This window comes from Embiotoca jacksoni, unplaced genomic scaffold, assembly GCF_022577435.1.
Source record: "Embiotoca jacksoni isolate LCO1_2020_lvr unplaced genomic scaffold, fEmbJac1.0.p SCAF_7, whole genome shotgun sequence".
In the NCBI taxonomy this organism is placed as follows: domain Eukaryota; kingdom Metazoa; phylum Chordata; class Actinopteri; family Embiotocidae; genus Embiotoca; species Embiotoca jacksoni.
This window is the reverse complement of record NW_027185425.1, coordinates 20,058,013-20,085,672: the sequence shown is the minus strand read 5'-3', so window position 1 is coordinate 20,085,672 and position 27,660 is coordinate 20,058,013. Positions and strand designations below refer to the sequence as shown.

Below are 27,660 nucleotides of genomic sequence, written 5' to 3'. Positions count from 1 at the left end.
TTAGTGCAAATAAAGCCCATCTAATTTTTATTTACATGCACATCTGGTGTTGATTTTCATCAGATTAAGCCATCAAAACCATATTGTTTGTAACCTTTTCAGAATGTTTTATCAACAGTAACAAATACCCCCAAAAATATGTATGAATTTTTGTGGTTGTTTTATGCCTTAATTTTTGTCTACGTAAACTGATACGTTTCATGTTTATATTGCCAAAATTTATAGGCTGCTGTAAGTCTCATCACGCTTTTCACATTCAGCGGTCGCCATCTTGGCTACGTAGCTGAAAGGGAGGGACGACCAATTTAAATCATTTTCAGATTAAGGTGTCTGTGAAAGTTGCAGCAGTTGCAACTTGGGTCCAGTTACTGAACGTAGAGCTCTGTTCATCTGTGTTTCATCAGTTTCAACTGAGCAGTTTATTCGTGATGTGCGAGGTTAATGGGTACTTGGTGTGGTTGTCTGTGTTTTGTTCAATTTGGTTTAGATTGCAGGTTAATTTCTAATTTGTATTAGTGCGGCCTCTTTTTGGCGGTGGGTCATGTTTGTGTTTCTACTGAACTGGTGTGCTGTACATTTCTGGACCCAAGTGTTTGTGTTGGTGCTGGAGCTGCACAGCTGAGTGAGTTGGCCGAGTAGTAAAGCAGTAGAAAAGAGCATTTGTCTTTCTTTTCTGTTTGTTGTTAAAAGTTGCTGAAATAAAGTTAAAACACATCCTAGTCTCTCCCTACTGAGTAATAAGACAATGTTCCATCAAATCAAAGCAAAATGTGCCAACATACTATACATTTTTCCCTTTTGTTCTCCTTTTTCAAAGTGATACAGAACAGTCACATATGTGCATTAGTAGAACAATAGTAGCTCATTTTAAATGAACGGAATCATTACACTAATACAATAATTATGCAGGAAGGTGGAAAGTAATAATTGCTATCATTCATACTTGTGGTTACTCTTGTATTTCTTTTCTCTAAATGGGAACTAACATAGTTGTCTTGTGGCTCCACCAAAAGCTAGGTTTTAGAAATTTGTACCCAAAACAACATCAATATTTTCAGTCAGTAAGAGTCGGACAACTTTTCCGTGCTTGCACTAATTTGCAATTTTCATAGACGAAGGTGAACCCGGCTGGAGTCAGATGGCCGGAATGGTGCAACAGGTGGTTTTGTCTTTAAGGATGTGCCAGTGCGGTGTAATTTTCCTTTCAAAATTGCACCTCCGCCTGTTCAAACCAGGTCTAAAACCAGCACAGGGCTGTTTTCACGGCTTCAGTGGGCAAGAGCGCACATTAACATACCTATCCAAAATCCCAGACACACAGACCTGCTGCGCCGAGGCGGACTAAAATAGGGCCCTTTATCTCTCCATCAGCAGGCCATATTGAGATATGAAAAACACCAGCAAAAATGGACACTTTTGCATCTTTCTATTTAGAACGAACAATTAGGGTGTAGATAACAGCTTTGTAAGGAGGAGTCAGTAACACTGGTTCACTGATGTTATCGTATTTGTTGTAGGAATTCTCAAGTCCTATTACATCACATTTGATGCAACAGTTATGAAGCACGACAATGCTGCATCCATTTGAATCATAGTAGTCCTAGGTGACCTCTTTACTTATGTCCCAGACTTAGTGATCTTCTAAAAATGGCAGCAGGTTGCTTTGTAACAGATACTGCCCGGTCCAACAGGGACCGCCAGGGTGGAAATGATTAAACTCATGGAGCTAACCTGATACAAACCCCCTCATCCAAGTTTTGGAAAGACAGTAAATCGCAGAAAAAGCCAGAGTCATTGAGCAACTGTGAGATTAGGAATTGAAATATAATTAGCAAATGTCTAATGCTTGAACCACTTGGGACAAGGAATTTGGTGATTTTAACAAAGAAACAAAACACCACAGAATGGAATCACTGTCTGGAAACAATCCTGACTAACATTTATTTTTCTGTATTTGCCTCATTGTTTTTTCAGGGCACACAAGTGTTAGATAATTAGATTTTGGATAAGATGAGCATTATCTTATCAGCCATTGCACTAGTCATGTGATACTTACCCACAGATTTGTTTTTTATGGTACTTTTTGATAAACGTTAGCAACAGAAAAGATTTAGACACTGCATTCTCTTGGAATCACTGTAATGCTTTACTCATTTACTGCACACAGCTGGGCATATTGTGTATGGCAGCAGAGAAAGAAAATATACCATAAACCAATGCATACCTCCTTTATTTCATTTTCTGTATGTCATGCCATTACAACATAACCGTGATAGTCTGTGCTAACACTGGGTGAGTCAGTCTATCACACACACTGCTCTGCCTGTGCACGGAGAACTGTGAGATGGTACAGTAAAATTCAGTTTATTTTGACAGCTCTTTACATCAACATGGTTGATTCTGTTTTTTTTCTAAGTTGCAAAAACTGTAATCGACAAATCCACTAAACAGTGAGAATCTTAAACTAAGACCAGAGGTGGAAAAAGAAGACATAAAATAAAAAAATAAAATGTGAGATACGTATTCAGGCACTTAGAAATACTCTCGGGTCCTTGGCTACACTGTGCTTCATTACATTGTACATGCATTTTATAGACTATCCTGATCCTGTCACGAGTCTATGAGGTTGCCTCGACAAGACAAGGCTAAGGGCTGTAGCACATCCAAGAACAACTAATTAAAGGGATTTCAAGTATTTCACAAAACATCAACATTCCTATTTACATGTATTCTCTACCTACATATTCTCATTGCATATCCCCTAAGACGTCATTTTAACAACCATTATTCTATAAATTCTGAGACAAACAGTTAAAACATGAACCGAAAAAGAAATACACAAAATATCAGCAACACCTACAATCCACCGTGTGACCAAGCATATGCAGGACTTCTTTCATCTTATTTCATCTAAGTAGCCATTATTTATTTTGGTGAACATCTAATTTCCTGTACCTTTACATATCCATCTCGTCTTTTATCTGGCTTTTCAGTGGCATTCTCTGGTCCTATGTTTTAGTGAGCTTCAGCGGCTGTGATGAGAAGGAAGCCATTTGAGAAAAGACAGCATCAATTTTCTCTTCAGCCACTGCCGGGAACATTACTGTACACAGTGCTATTAAAGGGAAATGATGCATGCATTGGCAGCGTGACTTGAATAGATAGGGTTGTTTGTGATGATTTGTCATGACCAAGATGATCATATTGACTGCCATTCCCACGTTTGAAGAATCTGCCCTCCCTTTGAAAGGGACCAGTCTGGAAGAATGGAATGAAGTAACAATTATCAGTAACACCAGAGACACTGTAGGACTCGACTAACCACAAAACATCAAAAACAGTCCACTGAAACTGACATTTAGTCTTGTGCTTACTTCAGCTCAGTGCAAATATACAAAGACTGACTCTGATTGACAACAGCTGGCAAAAGACAATAGGAGCAAATGTAGACTTTATACACTGAAGGAACCAAAACACAGTACAACACAGCAACAGCCTGTCCACAAATGTTAAACCAGAACCAGAAACGTTGGATTCCAGAAGAGCATGTTTTTGACTGCTCTCTCCAGACTGTTCAGGCTTACCTCACAGTCTCTATCTGTAGGAATTTGTTCAGTTGTCATGGAGAGAGTTTAGTTGTCATCATGTAACCGGAGTACCGGAGTACCTTCAGTACTACTGAATATTGAGGCATTTCTGCAAAACCTGGTATTCTTGCTTTCTGCTCTATCTGTACATGGCGACTATGGTATAGTTACGGTAAGGAAAGGTACAAAAAAAACAAAACCTCATTAGAGTATGGGAAGTCTTAACCGACTAAAACCCTTGCTTATTAAGTATACATAAAGCTACTGGTTGGGGTTAATAAAAGGGTGAATACTAATAATCTGTCAAATGTTACGATCAGGAGTTTAGGATAGCTCTAAGGAAGCAAAGTCTAAATTTCGGCATTAAAGTCGGAAGCCTTCAGAAACCTAACTATTTCTTCATATCTTGCCACATAAAGGTCACACTGTTTTCTACAGTGGCACTGGACATAAATTGTGAGGTGCAGAATTGTCCAACATGAAAGTTAATTTCAATGACAGTGGCTGGTTTAAAGACTGCATCCGGTATCAGGTCCTGAATCTTTCTGGAAACCTCTGGAAAAGTTGTAGAAGATTTGTTTTTATTTTTGTCAAACACATTTTCCAAGGTCAAGAAGGAATTCACTCATGCCAGGTAACATTTTAAGGGCCCCTTTTTAAAAATGTTTTGGAATACCTAAAATCTCTTACCCATTACAATGTAGGGTCGTCATCAATGAGAGTTCATTACCAATCATATACTGTAGCTCCCAGTTGTAGTAGCTCAGATAGTCATCATTCACATTTGAAACCAGTGGATACGTTGGATAGCATTTGCTTGCAGCTAACCACACCAAGTTAGTTTGATATTTTTGTTTTGTTTTGCATGAATATACTTAAAACTAAGCAGAATTCCTTGTTTCCAATCAAAATAATGTTTCTATATTTGATGTTAAACAGCCAAAACTGACAGATATTTTGAAAAAGGCAAAGAAGACCCTGGTTGTGCCCTCCCAAATTCTAAAAAGGCTCTTGGACAAATTTAGAGGTAACTTTTCAATGGTCATTTTTCTAAAGGCAAGAGTTTGTTTCTAAGGGTCACAATATCCAAGAAAGAAAGATATTTGTGCAATGTACTGTCGCGGCTGCATAAAAAAAAAAAAATAAAAAAATAAAAAAAAAATAAAAAAATTTGTTGTTCCAAACAACCACATTGAAAAGATAAGGGGATTAAACACCATCAGGGAGAAGGGTGAGATGCAATATCACTTAAATACGGAGATACAAATTTTCAGACAGTCGCTTCAGAAAGACATTCATACCAACAGTTACACCCCCCTGATGCAAATCATAGCGTGAGATTGGTTTGAAGGTTGGCTTGTCAGATCAGGCGAGTAACAGAAATGGTCAGGCACAATCTACCTGCATTATCTAAATGCCCTGACATCTTATTTCCCCATCGGCTTCTTCTTATAAGTGATGGGCTCTTCCAGAGCACGGCTCAGCTCGGAAAAAGTGATGTTTTTAGTCTATCCATAAAGACAGAATGGGGGAATCTTAAAATGCTGTACTCATCATAAACTGATTGCAAATTGTTATTCATAGCATCCCGTGTACAGATTTTCAAATTCAAGATTTCGGCATGGTATGACCAAAAGTATTTTATAGCAGTTTAATTAACCCCAAAAAACAATCAAACACAGGCATATACTTAAAATATGCAGCCCTGTGTGGATGCTTATGGCAGGATTAGTTTTATGGGTATATTTCAAGTTATTACATTGCGTGACATAATAAATACATTTTTAAAGTTTGATAAAAAAAAAAATGTCTAAATCTACCATAGACTAATCAATTTCTTGTAATAAACAATCTTTCTGTACTGAAAAACTGTTCTTGAAAAATATCAACAAAACAACTTTTCTAGATTGTGTGTTCATGGACAATATTTTACAGATTAGGACAATGTTCATCTTTATTGTACAGTAGCACACAATGGCCTTGCTGTATGACGAGTCTGACCTGTGCAGTTTGAAATGGCAGCCAATTGCTGATTTTCTCAGTTTCTCATTATTTAGATAGATCATTTCTTATAACGAGATAGTTCATGTTAAAATGACGGACTAAATTATTAAATTAATCTAGAAAGTTACTACACTTACACACAAGTTTAGTTACCGCTGCCAAGGAGGTTTTGTTTTGGATGTGGTTTGTTTGTTTGTTTGTTTGTTTGTGAGCAGGATTACGGAATTTGATGGAAGAGTGGGGCACAGGCCAAACGGAGAACACTTTACATTCTGAATCACGGGTGAATCCACTTATTATTTTTCACTTTCATTAACATTTTCAGTGACAAAACATATTCCATTCTATATCTGGTATGATTCTTACTGCGGTGACTCCATATCACAATCCACATTCATGAGTACCAGTAATCAGCTCAGGCGAGCAAATTAACCTTCTGATTCGTCCACAGCTTCTTCAATATGGATTTTGGCAGTTGGACTGTACTGACTGTAAAACATGACCAAGATGTCGTGGCTAGTTTTGTAGCTTTACATCATCTTAGTACGTATGAATTCATCAGTGATTTTTGTTTTCATTAAGTATATCAATAATGTGTAATCAAAGTCACAGATAAAGTTTTATGTCATTACTAAATAATTTAGTAAAAATAACAACATTTATAACTTTTCATTTTTGTGGCAGTGGTTGCAATAGTGTCCGAGTTTTTTTTAACAAAAACTCACCATCAGTTGGTACGTTGCCACGTTTGGTTTCTTTATAAACCCTCAACAATGAAGTCGTGTGCTCTATAGCCGCCAAGAACCTGCCATGCCAATTTAACTTAATAGGCTTATGATCAATCCTTTATTGGATCCAAATATCCAAAAATCCACAATGCATTTTGAAAAAACATAAACCCACTGGACTGTTTGCCTCCACAGAGTGTATCAGTGATCAATAGCTGCACAGGTATCTCCACTCATAATATTGTTTCTCCAATTGTGTAACGGAACATTCTTTAATTAAAAATCCGATTAGGACTTTGTTAATCTGGTGATGAATTTTTTTCTTTTTTTTCTAGTCCAGAAACTGGGATAAGGTGTAGCCTTGCAAGATATAAAGTCAGCAGTGGTCCATCAGTGAGAGTTAGTGAGAGTGCCATACACAAAAGTCCGACATTTTTGACATGTTTTTATAAAATCCTTGTTTAGTTTGTTTTTTCTTCCCCTGGCAGAAAAGGGCTTCCTTAGAATCCCGTATTCTTCATAGCCAAATGATTAACTAAATCTTTCAGTGAAAAATGTGTTGTGTCTGAATTGTAATATGTAGATACCTAATTTTGTGTGGTAAAGACGACTTTATATCCCAGATCGGCATACACCAAATCCAAAAGCAGTATCATTAGGAGGCCGTGGATTCAGAAAATGCTAAAGATTTATTTGCAGTAACTGTTAATTCAGATACTGTAATTGAAACTTGATATCATGGGGTAAGTAAAATCCCCCAAAAAACATGTAGTGTTCATTCAATTCTTATGTAAACCTTTCTTTGTTTCCTTTGAGATTCCAAAAAGGGGGCTTTGGAAAATGGAATAAAGGGTGTTGTATATTACAAATACTTTTATCCCCCAGATATTCCAAATTTCCATTTAAAAAAGTGATTACCATGACTGTATTTAAACCTGAGATTCAAATTTTCAAAGTATTTATTTTTTTTTTTGTAGAAAAGACAATAGTGGTATGGCCTCCCTTCTCATCTCATCTTCGCTCAGCCATGAACATACCCTGATAACGACAAATGACAACATTTCCAAAATACAAAGGTTTTGATGGTCACATCACCTAAAAGTTTGAAATAGTAAACACTATAAATGTGGGTCCCATTACATCAACATTTTGGTGTTTGATAGGTTTGTGGTGGATATAGTCATGATGACACTGCTGTCAGACAACAGTGCTGATATCATCACCCTCATCAGGTTTCTTGGGCTTGCTGGGGAGAGACTTGAGGTACTCCAGGTGGCGTCGGGCGTCTTCCTGGTTCTGACGTACATAATACACCACGTATGAAATGACCATGGCAAACCAACCAAACATGGTCACCAGCATAGCGTAGTCTGTGGTCCTTTTGGCAAGGTTACAGAGGTCAGTGTCCACCGCCAAGAAGGGTCGTCCCTCCTGATCTCGAAGCTCCGAGCTCCTGCAGAGAACCCGGGCGGCGGCCTCATGGTTGTGTGCCATTCCGCCAATGGCCTGCTGGAGGGCACAGTCACAATGCCAGGGGTTATCGTCCACAATGATGCGGGCCTTCAGCCGGGCAAAGGCATCCTTGTGTACGCTAGTGATGCGGTTGTGGGAAAGGTCCAGCACCTGCAAAGTTGCCTCTATGCCACTGAAGGCACCTTCCCCTAAAGTCTCTACTGCGTTGTAGGAGAGATTGAGCTCTCTCAAAAGCCGGAGTCCATGGAAGGCTTGATCGGGGACGGCACCTATCTGGTTGTGGTCCAACCTCAGCAGGACGGTGTCGACCGGGAGGCTGGGGGGGATCTCTTTGAGGCGGGACTGAATGCAGGTAACGTTGAGACCATGGAGGTGGGGGTCGCGTAGGCACATGCAGCCCTTTGGGCACATGCTGGCCGAGGGGAAACACAGGGCCATGAGGACAAGGCTCTGAAGGAGCAGGCACATGGGGATTGAGCGCGACAGCCACAAGTCCAGCAGAGTCATACTGACTGACCGTCAGCAGCATCCCGCCTCGGGCCACAACACCACCACTGGTCCTTTACACACATCGCATTGTGGCAACTGGTCTTCACAATCTCTCCACGAGTGTGTGAACAGATGTTATCATGCTTTGGCGTGTCCTGGAATGAGATAACACAGAAAGTAAGAGTTGACATTTTTATAATTGTTCTGTTTGTCGATATCACCATCAAAAGTCCTCCTTGACAATTTTACAGGAGCCTGTATTTGTTCAATTTTCAGATGCGGTTAAAGAAGCTTTTGTTGGAACAACAAGCTCAGCAACTGGCAAAACTATACTTTTAAAGTCAGTTGTGTACTCACATGGGAAAATAGACTGCTTCTTTACTTGCTGGCCTTTTCAATGATGGGTTCTTCACTAACACTTAGTTGTCTTGCCATATCAGACAATCTGGGAGGGAAATCTATTGCCATGTAGTAACTGATTCCATGACAGTTTTAGACACTTTGGTCCAGACTGAAGTATCTCAACAGATTTGGGATGAGTTGCATTTAAAAAAAATCCTATGGAATTTGTTACCCTGAGGATGCATACCTGCTGAAGGTGTCTGCAAAACTATGGCATGTTGCCATTTCAATTGTGAAAATATATAAATTATATACCCTCTAAATTTATCTGTAAAGCCAGCACCAACAGGTGTACAGTAAGAGGCATACATGAGGGGACTTCATGTAATGTGACCTCCAGTTTGAATGTTAATTAGCTTCAGGCATTTTGTTTAACTCCTGTTTTGCAGAATTTGTTCTTTTAAAATTGTTGGCAGTCGCAAGACGAACAACAGAGCGACACAAGAATGAATCCAAATAAATGTATGAATAAGCAACTGTTTGCTGTGAAGTTCACCATACTATCTCAAACTGTGATTATATATTCATGTTCATTATTATAAAACTGTTTTCCTCCCCAGAAGTAGTCAGAAAAAAAATCTGGTTCAATCTTGCGACAAAGGTATCAGTAGAGTGTCCACATCCGAGTCAGCTGTTATATAACATAGATAGTCAGATGTAAAGTGTGTCCATGTGTACAGATAAGGTGGTGGGGTGGAGGGGTGGGGGGCATTCAGTTCTCTAGCTCACGATCTGGCATATTAAAATTTTAAATATCATAATAGATACTACATTCAAGTGCCAAGTATACAGCTTTTATTTGAGAAGGTTTACATCAGTGTAAAGAACTGTGTAGGAGATATAGTGCCTTTAAAACAGAGTGCACAAACTACAAGGGTTTAAAAGTAATTGGACCTTTAGTCCTTTATTTTCATCAATCTAGATGCAGCAGAAATCATAAACTGCATATTAAAGAGGACATAGCCTCCAGATCTGAAAAGCGAGGCAATGCGGAAGTGCCTCTAAGTGAGGCCACTAAGGGTTGGTTCCCAGAAGGTTCAGGCTCAAGAGACTCCCATTAAACTTCTCTCAGGAATTATAAAGTCAATGAACTTTTGCCAAAGTCATAATGATGTCATTTACTAAAGTCACTCCTTCTTGGTTTTCTGGAGGTCCATCTTAAAATAATTTCATCATTAATTAACTGTATTTTTAGGGGGATGTTTGTTTGGTTGACAGGCCTGTGGTGCAGTCTGGCTTCTGCTATAGGTGGGCAAGTGTAGTGTCCTCGGGTTCCTAGTTAGATCCAGTCAGATTCACCACTCGCTACATCCCAGCTTGTCCAAATATGATCACTTCTGGCTCCAAAACAGCAAGATGGCACCGGGACCAAAATACCGAACTCTAGGCTTCAGAATGGCAGGTCACAAACCAAAGGGTGCACTGGAAGCGCTGGTGTGACCAACTTGTTGGTAATGTGGCACAGTGTATTGTCAATTTCATAATGGCTGACTAAGGAGCAGACTGCCACCGCCAGCCAAAGTTCAGGCTCGTAATCACTGGATTTATGGTGCTACAAGTATGATGCTGATGTTAAATTAGGTTAGGAAGAGGTAGCCAATATTACAAATGTCTCTTTCCCTGGTACTACGAGAACTGCTGCAAATGTAGGGAGCTGTTCAATGACACAAGACAAAGGACAAGACTAAAATTTGCATATCATAGACATTGATGACTGAGATTCTTCCTCCAGCGCAGGATAATTCAACTCAAAACTTAGTTTTCCATTTCACTACTAATTCATTGTCAAAGTGAACAAAGAAAACTCATCCAATATATTGAAATAAGTTGCAGGAACAATGAGAAGTGAGCACAAGTTAATTAAACGCACTGAAAGCTCCCAATGCAATTCATGTATTATTAACACTGATGAGGACCAATGTTCTTGTAAAATCAGTGATGTTGTGGGGTTAATAAATAAATTGCATCGGAAGCTATGAGTGTGTACAATTGACTTTTTGTAATAAATGACACAGTGTCTCACTATACAGCTTTGTACAGCTGGGTGGATTACTATACCAAATAAGGAGGTGAAAAAGTTTTTGAATTGGTACTCCTTCATGTGTAATTTAATTGCATTTCATTTGTAGTTAACCTGAGTGGCCTTTTATTATTATACGGCTAAAATTAGCTCCTGCGTCATGATGTGTGCCAACGACCTGATTCACATCCAATTCAATAAACAACAGTCCCCTTAATTTTTTACAAGATTAACTGGATCGGAAGGTTGCATTAAAATCTTGTTTTAACTATGTATGGAAGTGGGATGAAATATGCAGGACATCCATCAAACCTGTCAGTGAGATTTTGGATAGGTCTATTCATGTGGGCTCTCGTCCACTAAAGCCACAAAAATAGCCCCCGGTCGGCTGCGTGGCACCTACACTTGGTTTGAGCTAGCGGAAATGCAAGCATGATTTCACCTCAAAAGTGACACAACTGCACAGGTGTAACTTTACAAACACTCCCCTTGTTGTGCTGCTTCAACCACCTCGGTGCAGCCGGGTTCATAGAAAAAAGTTACTTGCGCTGTACCAAATTGCAAATATGCTTTGACGTGCGCTTAGACTAGCTTCTCGCTAGTACGGAAATATGGCTAAATGTTACTTTGGCACCTGTGTTGTTTCAATATTTTCAATATTAGCTCAAGAAAAAGAGAGCTAACACCTGGCACAGATTTGCTATTCAGACAGAGAGAGAGTTGTCTGTCAGAGTAAAGAGGTGACAAGTGCAAAGGATAATAATGAGGACAAAAAGTAGGCAAAGTCTATCGGAGATATTAAACACATTTGGTTTGGAGAAAAAAAAAAACACTTGGATTTAATCTAAAAAAAAAATAATAAAAAAAAATAGGTACACAAGATTAAACTAGAAAATTTAAAAAAAAAAAAAAGAAAAAGCTGTAAAGAGTTCAAGTCTTGATGAGAAGAAAGGCATTTGTATGATGAATAAAAAGCCTGGTGAGTGCACAGCAGGTCATGGATGTTCTGCAGGGTGGATGAAGGTGGACTTGTTTCATTGTCAACCATCCAGAGATTCGGCACAATAATAAAACTATCAGTAGACTCAAAACCAGAAAGTTCCGGCTGCGGTTCACAAAAACCTCCAAGGGGATGGAAAGACGAAAGTATATCTGTCAAAAACAATGGTGTTCTGCTATGCCTTGTAAAGGTATGGCTGCCAAGGAAACTGAAATAGTGTTGACAGAGAATGAATAGGATGAATGGAGACCGGTATAGAGAAGCCTTCTGTGACCTTAAATTCAACCAAATGCAGTAAAACTCACTGGACCACATTTAATCTTTCAGCAGGTCAGAGATCCTAAACTTACGGGCAAAATCAATCATCATTCACCGATTTCAATGCACTTGCTGAGGAACCAAAGAGAGAACGACAATAAGTAGGAGTGAAAGCAGTCTGCAGTGAAGGTCTGGGAGAGCCTAACCAGGATGATACAAAGAGTCTGCTGATCTCTGCGGCCCCAAAACTGCACTCACTTGCTGCAAAGGACTTTACACTTAATATTAAATATAATAACAGTGTTTGACGTAATGTGTATCTGTCCAATTACTTTGGAACCAATCAACTTTGGGCACTTTGTATGGTGGTATATATATCGTACACAGTTTGAGTCTGAAGAACAGCAAATCTGTAGATACAGTATTTCACTCATTCCATTAACCTTTCTCATGGTGGGGAATATTATGATTTACTATGAGTTAACAAAGATGACTAATTCTACCTCGCAATGATCTAATACACTTTGTATTGTCAGTGTGAGTCACAATCTTGCAGCAGCTCTAAGGACAGCGTAAAGAAACAACGGCACCACAGCCACAGTCTTCTAAACTTTCAGTGGCCTTCACGACTCTTTCCTGGCAATCAATGCAGTTTTAAATATTTTTACATGTCCATTTTGTTAGTTCATGAAAGGTTATTGTCGTTTGAGCTTTTTGATTTCTTTAAGTTTATTTGGAATTCAGTAAAAAGAGGGGGGGATAAAAAAAAAAATTTTTTTAAATAATAATTTCATCTTTGTAAAATGGAGGGGCAAGAGCAGAGTTTTTTAGGGGCTTTAAAGATGACGAAAATATATATACGGCATTAATACATGTAGGTTCTGAAAAGTTTTGTACCACTTTTAGAGGCAACTCCTATTTATTTGCTGGCGTGGAGGTAGCAACAATAGTGTCTAACAACAGCCGATGAGAGGAGAGCCAAGGGATCGTTTGTTTTTTTGCAGCAGAGGACCAGTAGCTCCGAGGCCTACATCAAGCTTTTCATCCAGCTGCTGCTCTGTCAAGAGAGGAAAAACCTGTTGTTGTATGGAAACAGGTTTTGTGTTGAATCTATTAAAGCTGTTTGTTTGGTCCTTATGGGAAGCCAGTGGCGTCCTTTATAAAACACTGCGAAGAATCCATACTAAAAGTGTAAGTACACACAAAGGCCGAAAAAAGCGTACACCAAATAATATTTAGATTTATAAAACCATGCGCGAGCACATCTGCACCCAATGCTCCCTTTATAAATCACAATCCACGGTGAAATACACATACGTAGATCAGCCTCATATCCTGCCTCCTATACGTCCACATTCAACAATAAATGGTCAATGCGAAGCACCCTTGGCTGATTTAAAATCAGCCAAGGGTGCTTCTTCGGAAGAAGTCTTATTTTCCTGACACAGAAATTGAGGTGCGTGTGGACGAGGTAGAGGACATAAAGCTCATGTTGTTTGGTTTCCACAGCACTGGGGTCACAACCAACAGACAATGCAGCGGCTAGCAGCAGTGTTTCTACACAAAAACAGCAAACTCCTATTTGACAAAGCTTATCGTGATGACTGGCTCAGTTGACCGTGAGTCATCCCTTAGTTCTGACGTTGGAGGTCCAGGTTGCTGGAGGACCTTCAATGATGCACTGATCTCCTCTCTCTTCCACTCTCCACGCATTCATGTGCCACCATTGTATCTCATAACTTTATGCCTTCTCTCTCCCACAGTTCTGTTTACTTTTCGTTTCCTCTCTATTCTGCTTGCTCGCTTAGTGTGGTGGAAGGACTGTCGGAGGTTTCTTCCTGTTAAAAGGATGTTTTTTCCTTTAGCAATCACTGGTGTGAATTGTTGGGTTTCTCTTTATAATGTTGTGAAAGTTATGTTTTAGGGAGTTTTCTATGTTACATGCCTTGAGACAACCTGTGTTGTGAATCTTGCACTATTTGAATAAAATAAAATTGAATTGAATTGAATTAGCCGTAAAAACATTTCACTCAAGACCACACATCAATCTCATGGTAGCACAAGAGGCAGACAAAACAAAAGTCTTTAGGTCTCATCCTGTTCACACCAAAACTGTCTGTACCGAACTTCATGACAATCCTTGGGATAGTTGTTGAGACACTTCAGTCTTGAACAAAGTGATGGACTGATCGACACTGACATCATTACAGCCACACAGCCAGCGTGTCAAAGAAATATTGTGCTGTCAAACTGAATTTAGAGCCATTTGCTTTAAGGGCCTTTCAGACGACATGAATATGCTTCTGTGTGATGTCTTATTTTTGTGTTTAACCGACAGCTTTGTTCCAGAATAAGGTCCAAAATTGCTTGAGGCTTGTAAAGAGAATAACATCAATTTTAAGACCTTTATTATGTCAAACTATGCCCCTGTGATATATGTTTCTAAATATGGAGTTAGATAGAAAATATATTTTTTTTATTGTCAACTAATCTCGTATGCCTACCCGAACCAACAAAGAACGGATTTTATTACTTTTGTCTGTTATTCCACTGCACCATTGACTTTCATTGTTGTCCACAAAAACATAAAAAAAAAAAAAAAACGCCGGTGAGCCCCAGTGTTACACAGATTAACATGTTCCTTTATAACCATATACACACACATTGTAGTTTATTTCACATATACACCATCGTAGTCTACTAAATACTAAAGAGGAAGAAATGTTTATTTATCCATAACTGAAAATAGTCCTCAGCAAATAAGCTATTTCCAACTGTTTGACATTTGTTAAAAACTACAATGGCCAGCTGTTTTAAGTAATTTTTCTAAAATAAATCTAGTTATTGATGATCTATCTTCATTAGGAAAAAAACAATACAAGCAGTAGAGCACTCCAAATTATTAGGTAATTCTTTGAGGTACATTTTGTAAAAGTAAATTTGGTTGTCTGTTGGACTGGACAGTGAAGTTGGCAGTGGCTGGTATTGCGGTAATAGATGCGGGTGTCCTATAAGGCTGAGCCCTTTTTACTCCCGCAGACTTGTTTTAGATGGACTGCGCCCTGTATCATCTGGCCGTCATTAATTCTGACAAAACCATAGATTGTATATAAAAATGGACGTAACTTCCATGTCTGAAAAGGAAAGCCAATGTGCAAATGCCGTGAAGTGCAATGTCACTAAGGCCATAGCGGCCTTAGTGACATTGCACTTCACGGCAGTTGGTGATTGGTGGCTCCAAAAAGCCTCTGGCTCCATAGACTCCACTAATGAAATACAAAGTCAGTAAATATTTTTCATTATGGTGTCATTTGCTATAACCCTGCTTCCAAAGTGTTGGGACACAATGTAAAATGTAAATAAAAACAGAATGTAATGATTTGCATGATCATGTTAACCTATATTGAATTAAAAATAGAACAAATAGAAAATATCAAACTAAAACAGAAGTTGAATTGTTCTATGAAAAATATATGTTCATTTTGAATTTGATACCAGCAACCCATCTCCAAAAAGTTTGGACAGGGGTAACAAAGACATGAAAATGTGTGTAATGGTAAAAAAAAAAAACAGCTGGAGGAACATTTCACAACTGGTCAGGTCGGTAACATTATTGGGTATAAAAAGAGTATTTCAGAGAGACACAGTCTCTCAGCAGTGAAGCTGAGGAGAGGTTCACCACTTTGTTGAAGACTGCGTGGGCCAATGGTGCAACAATCTAACAATGATGTTCTTCAATGTAAAATTGCAAAGAATTTGGGGATTTCATCATCTATGGTTCATAATATCATTAAAAGATAGTCCAGAGAAGTCCTTGTATGCAAGGGACAAGGCCAAAAATTAATGTTGGATGGCTGTCATCTTTGGGCCTTCAGACGGCACTACATTAAAAATTCAATTTTATTCAGCTTCAACATTTGATATGTTTGCTCCATTTTCCATTAAATGTGTTTACAGGATTTGCTAATTATTAAATTCAGTTTCCCTCACTCCTTCTGATCAGAGTTGTGGTGTCCACTCCATAATTAATTAGTTATTAGACCAGCAGTATATCTGAGGGCGTGTCTCGTATGACTGGCATGCTTTGGGTGCAATCATGTTTCCACTATAGGTGGGCGGGCACAGTGTTCTTGGATTCTCATGATGCGTTCAAATATGGCCATATTTACAGTGTACACAAGAAGAGTCCATATGAACAGTCCCTCTTGTGGTATTCACGACATCGGAACTTTTTTTTCCATAAGCCTAAAGTTCACGAGTTGACGTGTTTGCTGATGTTAATGGAAATGACGAAGGCCCTGGAAATTCATTTTTCATTAGATGTTAAGTTAATGTGTTGTCATTTTAGTCACGTAGAGTTTGTCCACGCCAGAGGAAAATGTTGATCTTCCCAATGCTCACATTGTTTCCCTCTGTGCCTTTGCAATTCCTGCATTACGTTATCCAGCTGTTTGCTTGCTAAATTGTTAACTTCTGTGGCTTTTAAACGCCGTCCATGTTGCCGTTGCCTTCTAGTTAAGACTTAACCACTTGAACGCCAAGCGTACGCTGCACACGACTTCCCATGTTGCAACCGAGAGCTCACCAGTTCCATTTGAACACAGCAATCGTTCATCTGTTGTAAATATAACGGTGCCTCAAGTTCCCAACAGAATACAGCATTTTCACTGACATTGTTGGCCCATTTTACCAAATGAACTCCACCCTGACCAAGGAGAAGAAGTGCTACATTCTTCAGAGACACGCTCCAAAGATAAAAAAAAAAGATGAAAAAGGATTTGTACTGCAGCTTAATAATGAGAATGGGCCCAAACACACCTCACAGTTTTAAAGCATTACTTGAAAACCAAAGAAAACCAAGGAGTGCTGACTGTCATAGACTTTCCTCCACAGTCACCTGACCTCAACCCCAGTGAGGATCTTGGACCCCACTGAAAGTAAATAAAAACTCCAACCAACCCTTTGTGGATCAGAAAAGATGCAGCTGGAAAAACTTCAAAAGCCAGCAGGTGAGGTAGTATAACCTCTACAGCCTCTGTTCCCTCTCTGTGCTTTTTATATTAGATATTAAAAATACTGGGCTGTGCCACCTGAGAGATACTTCTGGATTTGAAGTAGGGAATGGTCTGTTCTCTTCTTCCCCCTTTGAGGCACCTTCTGAATATGGTCTCTCCCTTTGTCACATACAGGCTGCACACGCTCAAACATCTACTGTATTTAAAATTATTCCATATTTCAGTATCTGAAATCCTCCATCTACGGCCCAATTTAATTACTACAAAGTTTCCCTTGGATGTCTTACACATACAGATTGGTCTCATTGCACTAAAACTGAATGGTTTTTTTTTTTAAAGGTAAGAAGAAGCTGCTGTTCCTACACAGAATTTCCAGTTCAGAATTCCAGTAAATGTGCAATTGAGATATTTCCTGTGTCAGGTTAGAGAAACACCTCCTCAATAGTTACGTTTTTCTCTACAGTTTTTGAAAGATGCATGGCCTGGGTTATGAAATTGCTCGCTATTATTCATTGATTATGTACCAGTCAATTACGGTGACAAATGATTCAAGGCTGGCAAGGAAAAAATAATTAAATGTCCCTGTCACAGAGAAAGAACAGTGCTTTTGAGAGTAATTAAAGGGCTACCAAGGGATGTCAGAACTACACTCATGCAGTTAAATGTTTTAATTGCTTTTAGATAATTCTATCAAAACTAGATAGACCCGGATTTTAAGATTCAGACTGTTGGAGGTGTGAAACACCCAATAGGGCTTTGCATACGTTCTTGGAGGATAAATTGGTGTCCTAAAAGGGATTAAAAATGTACATGTTTATATAGGTAGTTCATATTTCCAGTAAGAAATTATTTGGCAATGTTTTAGTCAAAAGATGTCAGGCGATACAATCTGGGATAAACTTGGCTAAAAAGCGTGGGTCAAATACATTTTGAATGAAATCAACCAGATTGCATTTTCCAGTGATGCAATGAGGGACATTTTTTGAATTTTTCTATTGTGAAAGGAGAAATTATGTTATATTTAATAATATATGATGTGTTGAAACAACATGCTTAGCGTAACGTAATGCAGGAAATGCAAAGACACAGAGGGAAAAGATGCGACCATTGGGAAGATCAACATTTTCCTCAGATGAAGACTAATATCTATGTTATGAAGACAAAATCTACATGACTAAAATCTAAATTTACTAGCTTGACATTCAATAAAAAATGTATTTCCATGGCCTCTGCCATTTCTGAAAACGTCCAAAAACACGTCAACTCGTGAACTCGAGGCTTATAGAAGATTTTGATTTCCGAAATTGTAAAGGCCACATCACAGACCTTTTTCTTACAGAAGACATTTTAAATTCTCCCTCGGGAAAGCAAAGGAGTATCAATTATGTCTGCGTTCCACATAGGCCACATCCTGCTTTTGTGCAAGCTGGTTCACTGTTATTATGTAATAAGACAGTTAATGGAAGTGAACTTTCATTAGTACACCTGTGCTTTCCCTACTATGAGACAAATGTCTACTGTGAAAAAGGTCTCTAGTGTATACCAGTCTACTTCCACTTGCCCTCTGTCAGATTGTCTCGTGTTATCCCAGCTGTAGCTTTCCAGCTTTTTTTGCCTGTCAAGTTTTTTAACCTTCTTCCTGTTTTTGGACTTTTGGACTTCAAACAATTCTTAGATTGTCCGTGTCAGATTCAACCATTGAAAACAGGAACTGAGTGACTGACTTTCAGAAACTGTTACGGAATCCAACAAGCAATTCATTTTAAATATAATGGAGCCTTAGCTACTGCCTCAACTGCATTTTGAAAACAATATTGAAATATAGTCTTACAAGAACTTTCTCTTACCAATCACATTTAGTAAAGTTTTAGACATATAGTTATCTTTTAACCTGCAAAGTAAATTGTTTCTTACTGGGAGCTGATTCTAAAGTTACATTTCAGTCTAGGATATGTGACTGAATAAAGAAATAATTTCAGAGACGCTGGTATTATCTATGCTTGTAGATTCTTTTGGAGGAAATTGTGCATTTTCTAAATGTATTTCCAATGAGAAACTGGCAGGTTTTGCAATCAACTTCAATGCAGACATGTACTTGGGAGGTAGCATCTAGTGGCCATTACAAGAACTGCAGCTCAAAGGAATCAGCCTCTGCCATGACAATCATGACAACAAACATGGTCCTAGCACATACATTTTTGATGTTTTAAATGAAAAATCATCATCACCTGTAATGACAAACTTTCAGAAAATATTGTTTTTTATTTCACAGCTTTACTGGTTTATTTCACTCTCGTGCTCTCACAGTCCAGCAGCAGGCAACTATTTTCAGTGAAGAAGATCTGTAAAAATGGCACATGCTACCCAATGCCAAACACCAGAGAGACTAAATTCATAACTAAGCAGGAATCATAGTGAAACAAAATATCTGGCTGGTGGGTGGAGACCAAAACAGCTTGAGTACAAGGAGAGTGAATGCTGTCCTTGTGTCAATAACATAAAAGTTACATTAGATGTGTTCATGGGCTAACACATTAATCATATAAACAGAATAAGGTAATCATACTCAAAACCAAGTAAATATGACTTAATGCAGCTTTAACCATAAAGCCTGACATTTTTGACAACAATACCATAAAATATGACAAGACAGCTGGGCTGGAAGTAGGATTGCTGCATTCAATTTTCAATTTGCAACTGAATTGATGTCATCAAAAAACACTTAAAACTGCTAAAAACCTGCATAGAGGTTGGATTCCTACTCAGTCCTCTCCAATGCACTCCCAGTTATAGATGACCGACATATAGCTCTACTTTCAAAAGAGGCACATTTGAGGAAAATGGGGCTGTTACCAACTGCCTCAAAATTGCTTGCAATCAGAATGTTTGTGGCATGGATGAGCACTTACTCTGCACACTACAGCTTTTTCTGCAGCATTCATTACAAAACAAGGCTAGCACACCTGACACACTACAACCTGCACAACCTCACAGCAGAGCTGCTTCACTGGTCTTACAGGTTAGATCGGGAAAGGTCAGATAGCCTCCTCTGTGAGTGAGGGTCAAAATATCAGGAGATATCTGTTTCTCAACCTTTAGCAAGAGAATGCAAAAAGAAAACGAATTGTATCATTTAAGGAAAAATACTGTTCATTGCGCAACCAATCAACTTTTCGGTTTCAAAGGGATTACACTCTAGTTGATCAACCCACAGCTTGTAATGTGTAGACGACACCAAGGTAATTTATTCTTTAAAGTGGCACTAATCGATGATTTTATATCAACAATGAACCAAACTACCAGATGTAATTTGCCAGTCAAACCAACTCTCTTTACAGATCTTTTAGCACCTCTGAGCTTATTGTTTTGGTTTTACGGCCCACTATTTTACCGTCTTTTTCTCACTGCTGTCATTAACATTGTTTGAGAGAACTCTTCAGTGAAAAGCTCTGTTAAACCATCTGTCCACTACCTGCTTACCAACAACAACAACAACAAAAAACTAAAAACAAAGACAACCTGGTGATGTCCTATGGTTGACCATTAAGAACTAAGGCAGATATGATTCCCAGAAGTGAGTCTGATGTAAATTAAAATACATTTCCTCTTGAACGTATTTGCTTTTGGAAATTTGCTATAATGTAGGATTCGGCTGACGGACGATGTGCCGATCACTGACAGTCATCCCAGTGGGAGTCCAGATTGCAGGAGGGGTTGAAGCAACATGCATTTAGCACGACGAGACATCCTTTGCTCAATCGAGCCTCATTTCAATGTGCTGTCAATTACACATTTACGACATACTCAACATTGTAAATGTTTTAACGCTATAGAGTTTGTGATTCTCCACCAAGCTTGAATCATGTCGGTCCAGACTATTCAGATTATTTAAGAGGGTCAGGTTCTGTGCTGCAGTGGATAAATGAACTGTGTAAGGGGGCGTTGGTCTTCTGTGAGTCTGATGTGAAATTGTAGATGAGGTAAACTGAAACATAAAATAAATGACACTAAACCAGAGAAAGCTTTGGTAAAACAAGCATCAGGTAGACAGCCTGTGCTAGTAGTCAACATCATATTCCAGCTTGGTAGATATTGCCCGACCCTAAGGTATATACACGTACACCTCACAAGTTGATGGGGTGAAAAGAAGACACCAAATGAATGCTAACTTTGCTCCATGTCTGCCAGATGCACATATTGGCAAAACTATTAGCAAATACTTTTGTAAGCTTTATATGGTGATGTCAATGTGGCGTTTACAGCTTGTTCTGCTGCCCTCGAGTGGCCACAACCACAACAAAAAATTTGAATAAATATAATAGAAATGCAGCTTTAAAAAACAAGAGTACATCCAAATAGATGGAATACATATAAACTAAGATCACTGAAAATAAAGAAAGCTTCCAAAATAAATAAAAATGTGATTATCAAAATTCCTTGCATAATTTCTGTTTCTGTGCTGATGAGGACACAGTATGCGTTTGGAGTAGTTCATAAATTACCGTACCCAGAGAAGCAGCTAGTGGTGGTCAAATGTGAAATAATCAATGCATTCAACAGTCACATTACACCATTGTGGCCTCATTAAAATACCTTCAGCTGCATCGTTTAACCTATTGAGGCAGATTGTAATAGAAGAGAACCACATCCTGCAGCTGGTGTGGAAATGTACTGACAAGCAGGAAGGATGGGATTTAAAGGTACATTATACTTAAGGTATTGATACATTCATCCCTGAAGCTGGTTATAATAAATGATTTATGCCAATATTGTGACTTCACTATGATTATTTTAATGTATAAAGATGAAAAACAACAAGCAACTCACCCAAACAGGGATTTAGGTGACAACAGTTAAAAATGTGACTATTTTGTAAACAATCTTGTGGCAAGGCGTCGATATCAGCACCAATATGATATCTATCAATATGATATCTTGATAGCTTCGAACTGCTCATTAGTCAGTGATAAAGGAAAATATTTGCGATAAGAAGCTATACTAACTTAAATACAGGCTTAATGTCTGTAAACGCTGATCCTAATCAGAATCTCGTATTATATAAACTTTCCAACATGCTGAATAGATGCTTTCACAAAAATACATAAATCATTCATAAATTTGATTTAATTATTGAGCACAAGAGTGACATTTCGACTTTACGTCTTTATCACAAATTTGTCTACAATATAGACTTGTTAGAGTTAATCAGTCACCTCAACATGAAGCCGCCCATCAATCAACTCCAAATCCACTACTGAGCTACAATTAAATTCCCTGAAGGAAAGACCATCTAAATATAGTGACAGTGAGATGCAGTGAACTAAATCTTGTGTTTTGAGTTCATTTAGTGTCATTTGATTCTAAAAGACAACAACAACAAGTCTATATGTAGATTTAAATAGGTAAACATCAAATCAATAAATTACTAATAGGCATTTTTCACTTGGCATTTTGGAGCAGTACTCAATGCAATGACAACAAAAAAGTATTGATACCCAGCCCTGCAAATAACTTGTGATTTTGATTTTATTCCTGGCTGCACGAAAGAAGCTGTCTACTCATTTCATACCTGGGAAATTTACATAAAAATATAATTTAAAATTAACTGAACAAATATGACAAATATTCTCAGATTCAGGCCACTTTGCTGAAATAGAGTCTCCCAACCTAAGAGTAACCACTTTAAAATAAGACTTTAAAATCGGTACACTAGGTCCACAAGAAACGCAACAACTAAAAGTAGCTGGTCAGGGGCTGAATGACCTTTCTGGGGGCATTTTAACTGAGTTTCAGTTAACGCTCTCTGCAGGCTACAAGATACCGACGTGTCAGTCAGGTGTCTGGTCACCACCTTGTGAATGTGATAGTCTGAACAGACGATCAAGATATGAATAACAAGAACACCCCATGACCGGGATGTACCTGCAGTCTGGAGGGATACACCGAGAAACCCCTCATCATCCAGCTGTGGCCTCACATGTGGAAAACCTCTGCTCTAACTCAACTAGTTCATTGCCGCATAAATGTGATGCTTTGAAAGCTCCGCTGTCACATCACATACGAGGCTTTGCCAACACATCCTGTCGGTTCTATGACCTGAGCAGACAATAGCAGATAACCTAACAATTACCTTTCAGCCTTCTTACTATTTGTTTAACCTGTGGCCGCGACGAAATGTGAAGAACGTCACGCAAAACTCTATTTAATAATTTAGAAATTGAATATGCCAGTCTTCCCTGGCAAACAATGGCTGAACTAGTTGCAGATTTAAAAACAGATTCTAAATCTATAGGAGAGACCTTATTATTCGGCACACAATGAACACACTCAGCAGCGGTTATTTAAACATTATTTCAACTTTTATGAATGGTTCACACTGGCCGCTACCGCCCTTCGAGGTGCGTTTTGCTGGGAAAAGATAGCAAGAAATTGCAGATGAAGCTGGAATAAAGTTTAAATTATGCAAACGGCAAAAAAAGAAATGCGGCTTCCTTGTACGCCGCATTAATACGTGGCTTCTCTTCTCTTGAATGACATACTGACATCAATTTAAGATGCTGTGGTATTTCGATAAAAAACAAATAAAAATGAAATTCTATTTTTTTAAAATGGCGTCTGGCACGACGTTCCCTGTGAAAACGTCACGCATCAGCCTACCTGGACTGCCGACACCAAATTAAAGCTTTGTGTGGTATAATTGTACAATTAGACAAAACCAACAACTAACTAACAAGCATATAACTACTTATTTAAAATCATTCATTGTCAACATTATAAATGAAATCTATCAAGAACAGTTCTTCCATGCAAACATTCATGAAACGAGCAACCGTGGCAGACAGACGGCTCAAACATACAGTGATACAGCCGAGACAGGAGCAACAGGCGACACAAGTCTCCTCACCTGCAGGTCCTCTACTGCTCCGGGGAGAAGCTCCTCATCACGTGAAGCTGAGCAGCCAGAGTGAGCAGGCAGCCCGCCTGCTGGACTATCCGCTCGGATGTACGAGTCGCAGTGTGAATTCGCATCTTTTACCTCTGGATAAAACACTGCACAGGAGTGAATGGGGAGAAAAGGGAGGGGTTCGCTGTGTGAAGTCTCTGCAAAGACGAACCCCACTTCCGGTCCCAGCTTTCAGTATAATGATCAATCATGTAAATTGGTTTTAAGATTAATTTGAACATCAACAACTAGTGATCCACCATTTACAGCAGGAAGGAAGATTTAACTGAATATTCAAATCATATCGTTTGTAGTCTTTTCAGAGTGAGCAATCAAATATAACAAACACAAACATATCGTTTTTAATACATAAGAAACTTTTACAATTATATATTGGTTTTTTTTAATCAACTCTCAGGAATCAGAGTCATAATTTCATGTATCTACTGTCTTACCTTGCACACAGCCCTGGATAACTTCTTATAGAATCAAACCTGAAACTAGATTTCTCAGAACAGTAATAACTGATCAAAGTCATATTGCAACCTCAATATTGCATTAACCATAACCCACTCCATTGTTCTGCTGCAGCATTTTTGTGCCGTTGATTCCCCAAGTGGTTCTGATTCTGGACAAGTGAAAGATTTTGTTGGCTTTTGAAAGTCATTACATCTCCATTCTTTCCTCCAGCCGTCGGCAGCAGCTGAAGGCCAATGATTTTGTAGGACGTGGCATGTTTGTGAGACTTTTAGACTTCAAAAGCTGGAAATTTCATACAGGAGATCGACTTGCGTGTTTATGGGAAATAACTACAGTGTAAGAGATTTCCTCATCAGTCCTAACCTTCCCTTGCTAATTGGATCTATGTCGACCATTGTGCTATTTAGAATAAATGTCGTCAGAACTAGCCTCTTAATTTTTATGCTCCAGGCCGGGTGTTAAATGATCTGAGTCATGAATGGCACCGTAATTCATTCCTTATTATCTGCAGCCTCAGGTATGTCCTCATTTCCGATAACATAACAAGAACATATTGCATCAATCCTTTCAGTATTATAGACACGGCTGCTCTACATTAAAGCTGACAGCCAGGTGAGTCTCCTCACAGCAATCCTACTGTGACAGTAAGGTATGAAAAAAATGTCTTCAGTTACTTTCTCTGAAAAAGGAACAAAACATCTATACGTTCATTGCTTGAGGCTATGAGGTTACCCAACCAATTGTTGACTGGTCATACAAAGATAACAGGATCTTTTCTTTTTCGTCCAGACAAGCTATGGAATTTGTTTTAATACTTGAAGTATATCTATAATTCTTTCCTTACTTTTTCTCAGACAACAGTATAATCATGAGTTTAGGCTGAAAACACAATATTCCCAACATTTCACACTGTTCTTTTTCCCAGGTTGTCAATTGATTCTGTTTTGTAAAAAACATTGACATCAGAGAGATGAGCAAAATGTGCCTGTTAGCATCTTAAACATACGCACAAGGCACCTTGTCTTATGCACTGTGACGAGCCAGGTATAAAAGGGGCATGTGACCAAGTATAAAGATGGTTAAAGTCTGAGTAGGAAGCAGGTTAGAGGTGGCTGGATGGAACAAACCAGGAACTTTCACCTGGGACAACAAAGGTCATTGTGGATTCCTTATTTTAACCTAAACCATGATCTTTCCCTCACCAAGTAGTTTTGGTGCCTACTGTAAATCAAACCAATACAAAATGTAACACTTTAACATGACCTTATAATTACAATAATTGTTTTAAATTCCATTACATCATTTGAAGCATTGCAGACAGCTGCTAAATTGAAAAATAAAAAAGCTCACCATATCCTTGAGATACGCAATTAAGGGTCAAAACTATGGGATTAAACTTGTATCATAATGCACTTAAGAAAAATTAAAAAATACACTTTTAAAACAGAAGAAGTTAGAGTTTATAGTTGGCTACCATTTTTTGCACTTCCGTCCATTGAAGCCATCCCTCTAAAAGTAACTGGCCTATGGAGATGCTGCAGTGTAATACCTGCCAACGTGACAGCTCAGTGTCAGGATTGAAATCCTGAAAAATATTTAATAAATACAATTGAACCTGAAAAATAAACAAAGAAACAAAAAAATGTAAGGAACAAAACAACAACAAAAAAGTCATCAGCATATAATAATCAAATGCTGCACTCTTGTATACTGTAATTATATTGTAAGTTGTGTAATCAATTTGCTTTCAGTTTATTTCTATTAACTTTATTAACTTTTGTTTGATTTTTATGAGTCTTAGCAAACTATTTTAATGATTTAACTGTAATGTTATATCACCGTCATTCATCCTGTATTTGTAGATGTTTACCTGAAACCTTTACACAATATCCATTTTGCTAGTTTTCAACTGTTTATCTACTCTGTTACTTTTAGCTAATCTAACCATTTATTGCTTAATTTTAAGATATTTCATTTCATTTGTTTTTAAATTTCTAAAATACTTTTATCTAACTATTACAACCCATTAGGCTACTTATTTGAACCACTCATTAATAGCCCATTGAACTATTTCAGCTTAGCTAATCGTGTTTCAAATAATTCTTTTAGTTGACTATTTAGCCATTACCTCACTATTTCAACTATTTAGCATTATCTATCCAGCCTGACCGTACCGGACAAATTTGATTACTTATAAATAATGATCGACTGTATCAAAGGTTCTACCGCTCAACCTCTATAAGATATTGTCTTGATAAAATATATTTACCTGTTTGACAACATATCACAGACCCATAAGAGGCACGCTTGCATGTTTTCTTGGTAGTGTTAAGCTCTCTCAGCTACACTGAAGAGAACTGATGTCTGATAATGTGCTTTTATTTTGAGGGCAGGTTCACCTGGTTTCCTTGCAGTGTTGTGGCAGCTTGACACCGCTGTGATGTTCACCATGTAGAGAGAATTTAAAATGAATGGAAAGCGATCATTTGGCAGACTGCTTCTGTATGTGGGGCTGTTCATGCCAATACATGTCTAATATAATAATTATTGTTATTATCCTTGTTATTGAATTTGTTTGATCTTTTTTGTTGTTCGTTGCTGATGGCGGTGGAGCGGGGGGGAGCTGGAGGTATTATTTGAAGGCCCCACAGCTCCACATGCCAGGATTTACAGGCACATTTTATTGCTCCATATCTATTCAGTTGATCTGTTCTTTGTATCTGTAACCTTTATAGACTTACTTTTGATAACAAAATATAAGCTCTCAGGTATGTATGTTGTACATGTCTCTGAATGTGGGACTGGCTGAGGAAATATTATAGTTATGAATGGCATTCTCTCGTGAAATTGTCCCGACCTTTAAGCAGGTCACACCGATCCAAAGGAAACCAGGTCACACACATACCTGCCAATCCAGGCCAAGGCCATCTGCCCGCCAGCCAATTGTTCTTCACCCTCAGTCCAACCTAAAGCATGGCCAGACATCTGATAATCATGACAACAAACAGCAGAGGTTTCAAGTCTACCCCATTCATAAATACCTCTGTTTGACCAATAAATGAAGAAAAACAAAACAAAACAACAAAAAAAAAACTGCACTGATCTTTTCCATTTAACAACCACTCTTTAGGATTTTTTTTTTTTTTAGTAGACTGATTCCTGTGTTACCCATTTAATATCCAAATGCAAAATAAGTAATAAAATAAATACATAAGTAAAAACGTATGTTGGTGTGCCCCGTTACCTTACTCCTAGTTTCAC

At 38.4% G+C, this 27,660-nt stretch overlaps 1 protein-coding gene across 1 annotated transcript; it reads right to left on the bottom strand.

The window, feature by feature from the left end:
- Positions 1-2,212: 2,212 nt before the first annotated feature.
- lrrc3b (leucine rich repeat containing 3B) lies at positions 2,213-24,019 on the bottom strand. Its single transcript, XM_069176508.1, has 2 exons — positions 23,881-24,019; positions 2,213-8,436 (listed from the first exon to the last, which is right to left on the bottom strand). Exon 2 carries the CDS (start codon positions 8,297-8,299, stop codon positions 7,517-7,519), a length of 783 nt encoding a protein of 260 aa, XP_069032609.1. The 5' UTR covers positions 8,300-8,436; positions 23,881-24,019; the 3' UTR covers positions 2,213-7,516.
- Positions 24,020-27,660: the final 3,641 nt, after the last annotated feature.

Coding starts and splice junctions, on each gene's coding strand:
- lrrc3b (XM_069176508.1), bottom strand. CDS start 8,299: ATGACTCTGCTGGACTTGTGGCTGTCGCGCTCAATCCCCATGTGCCTG.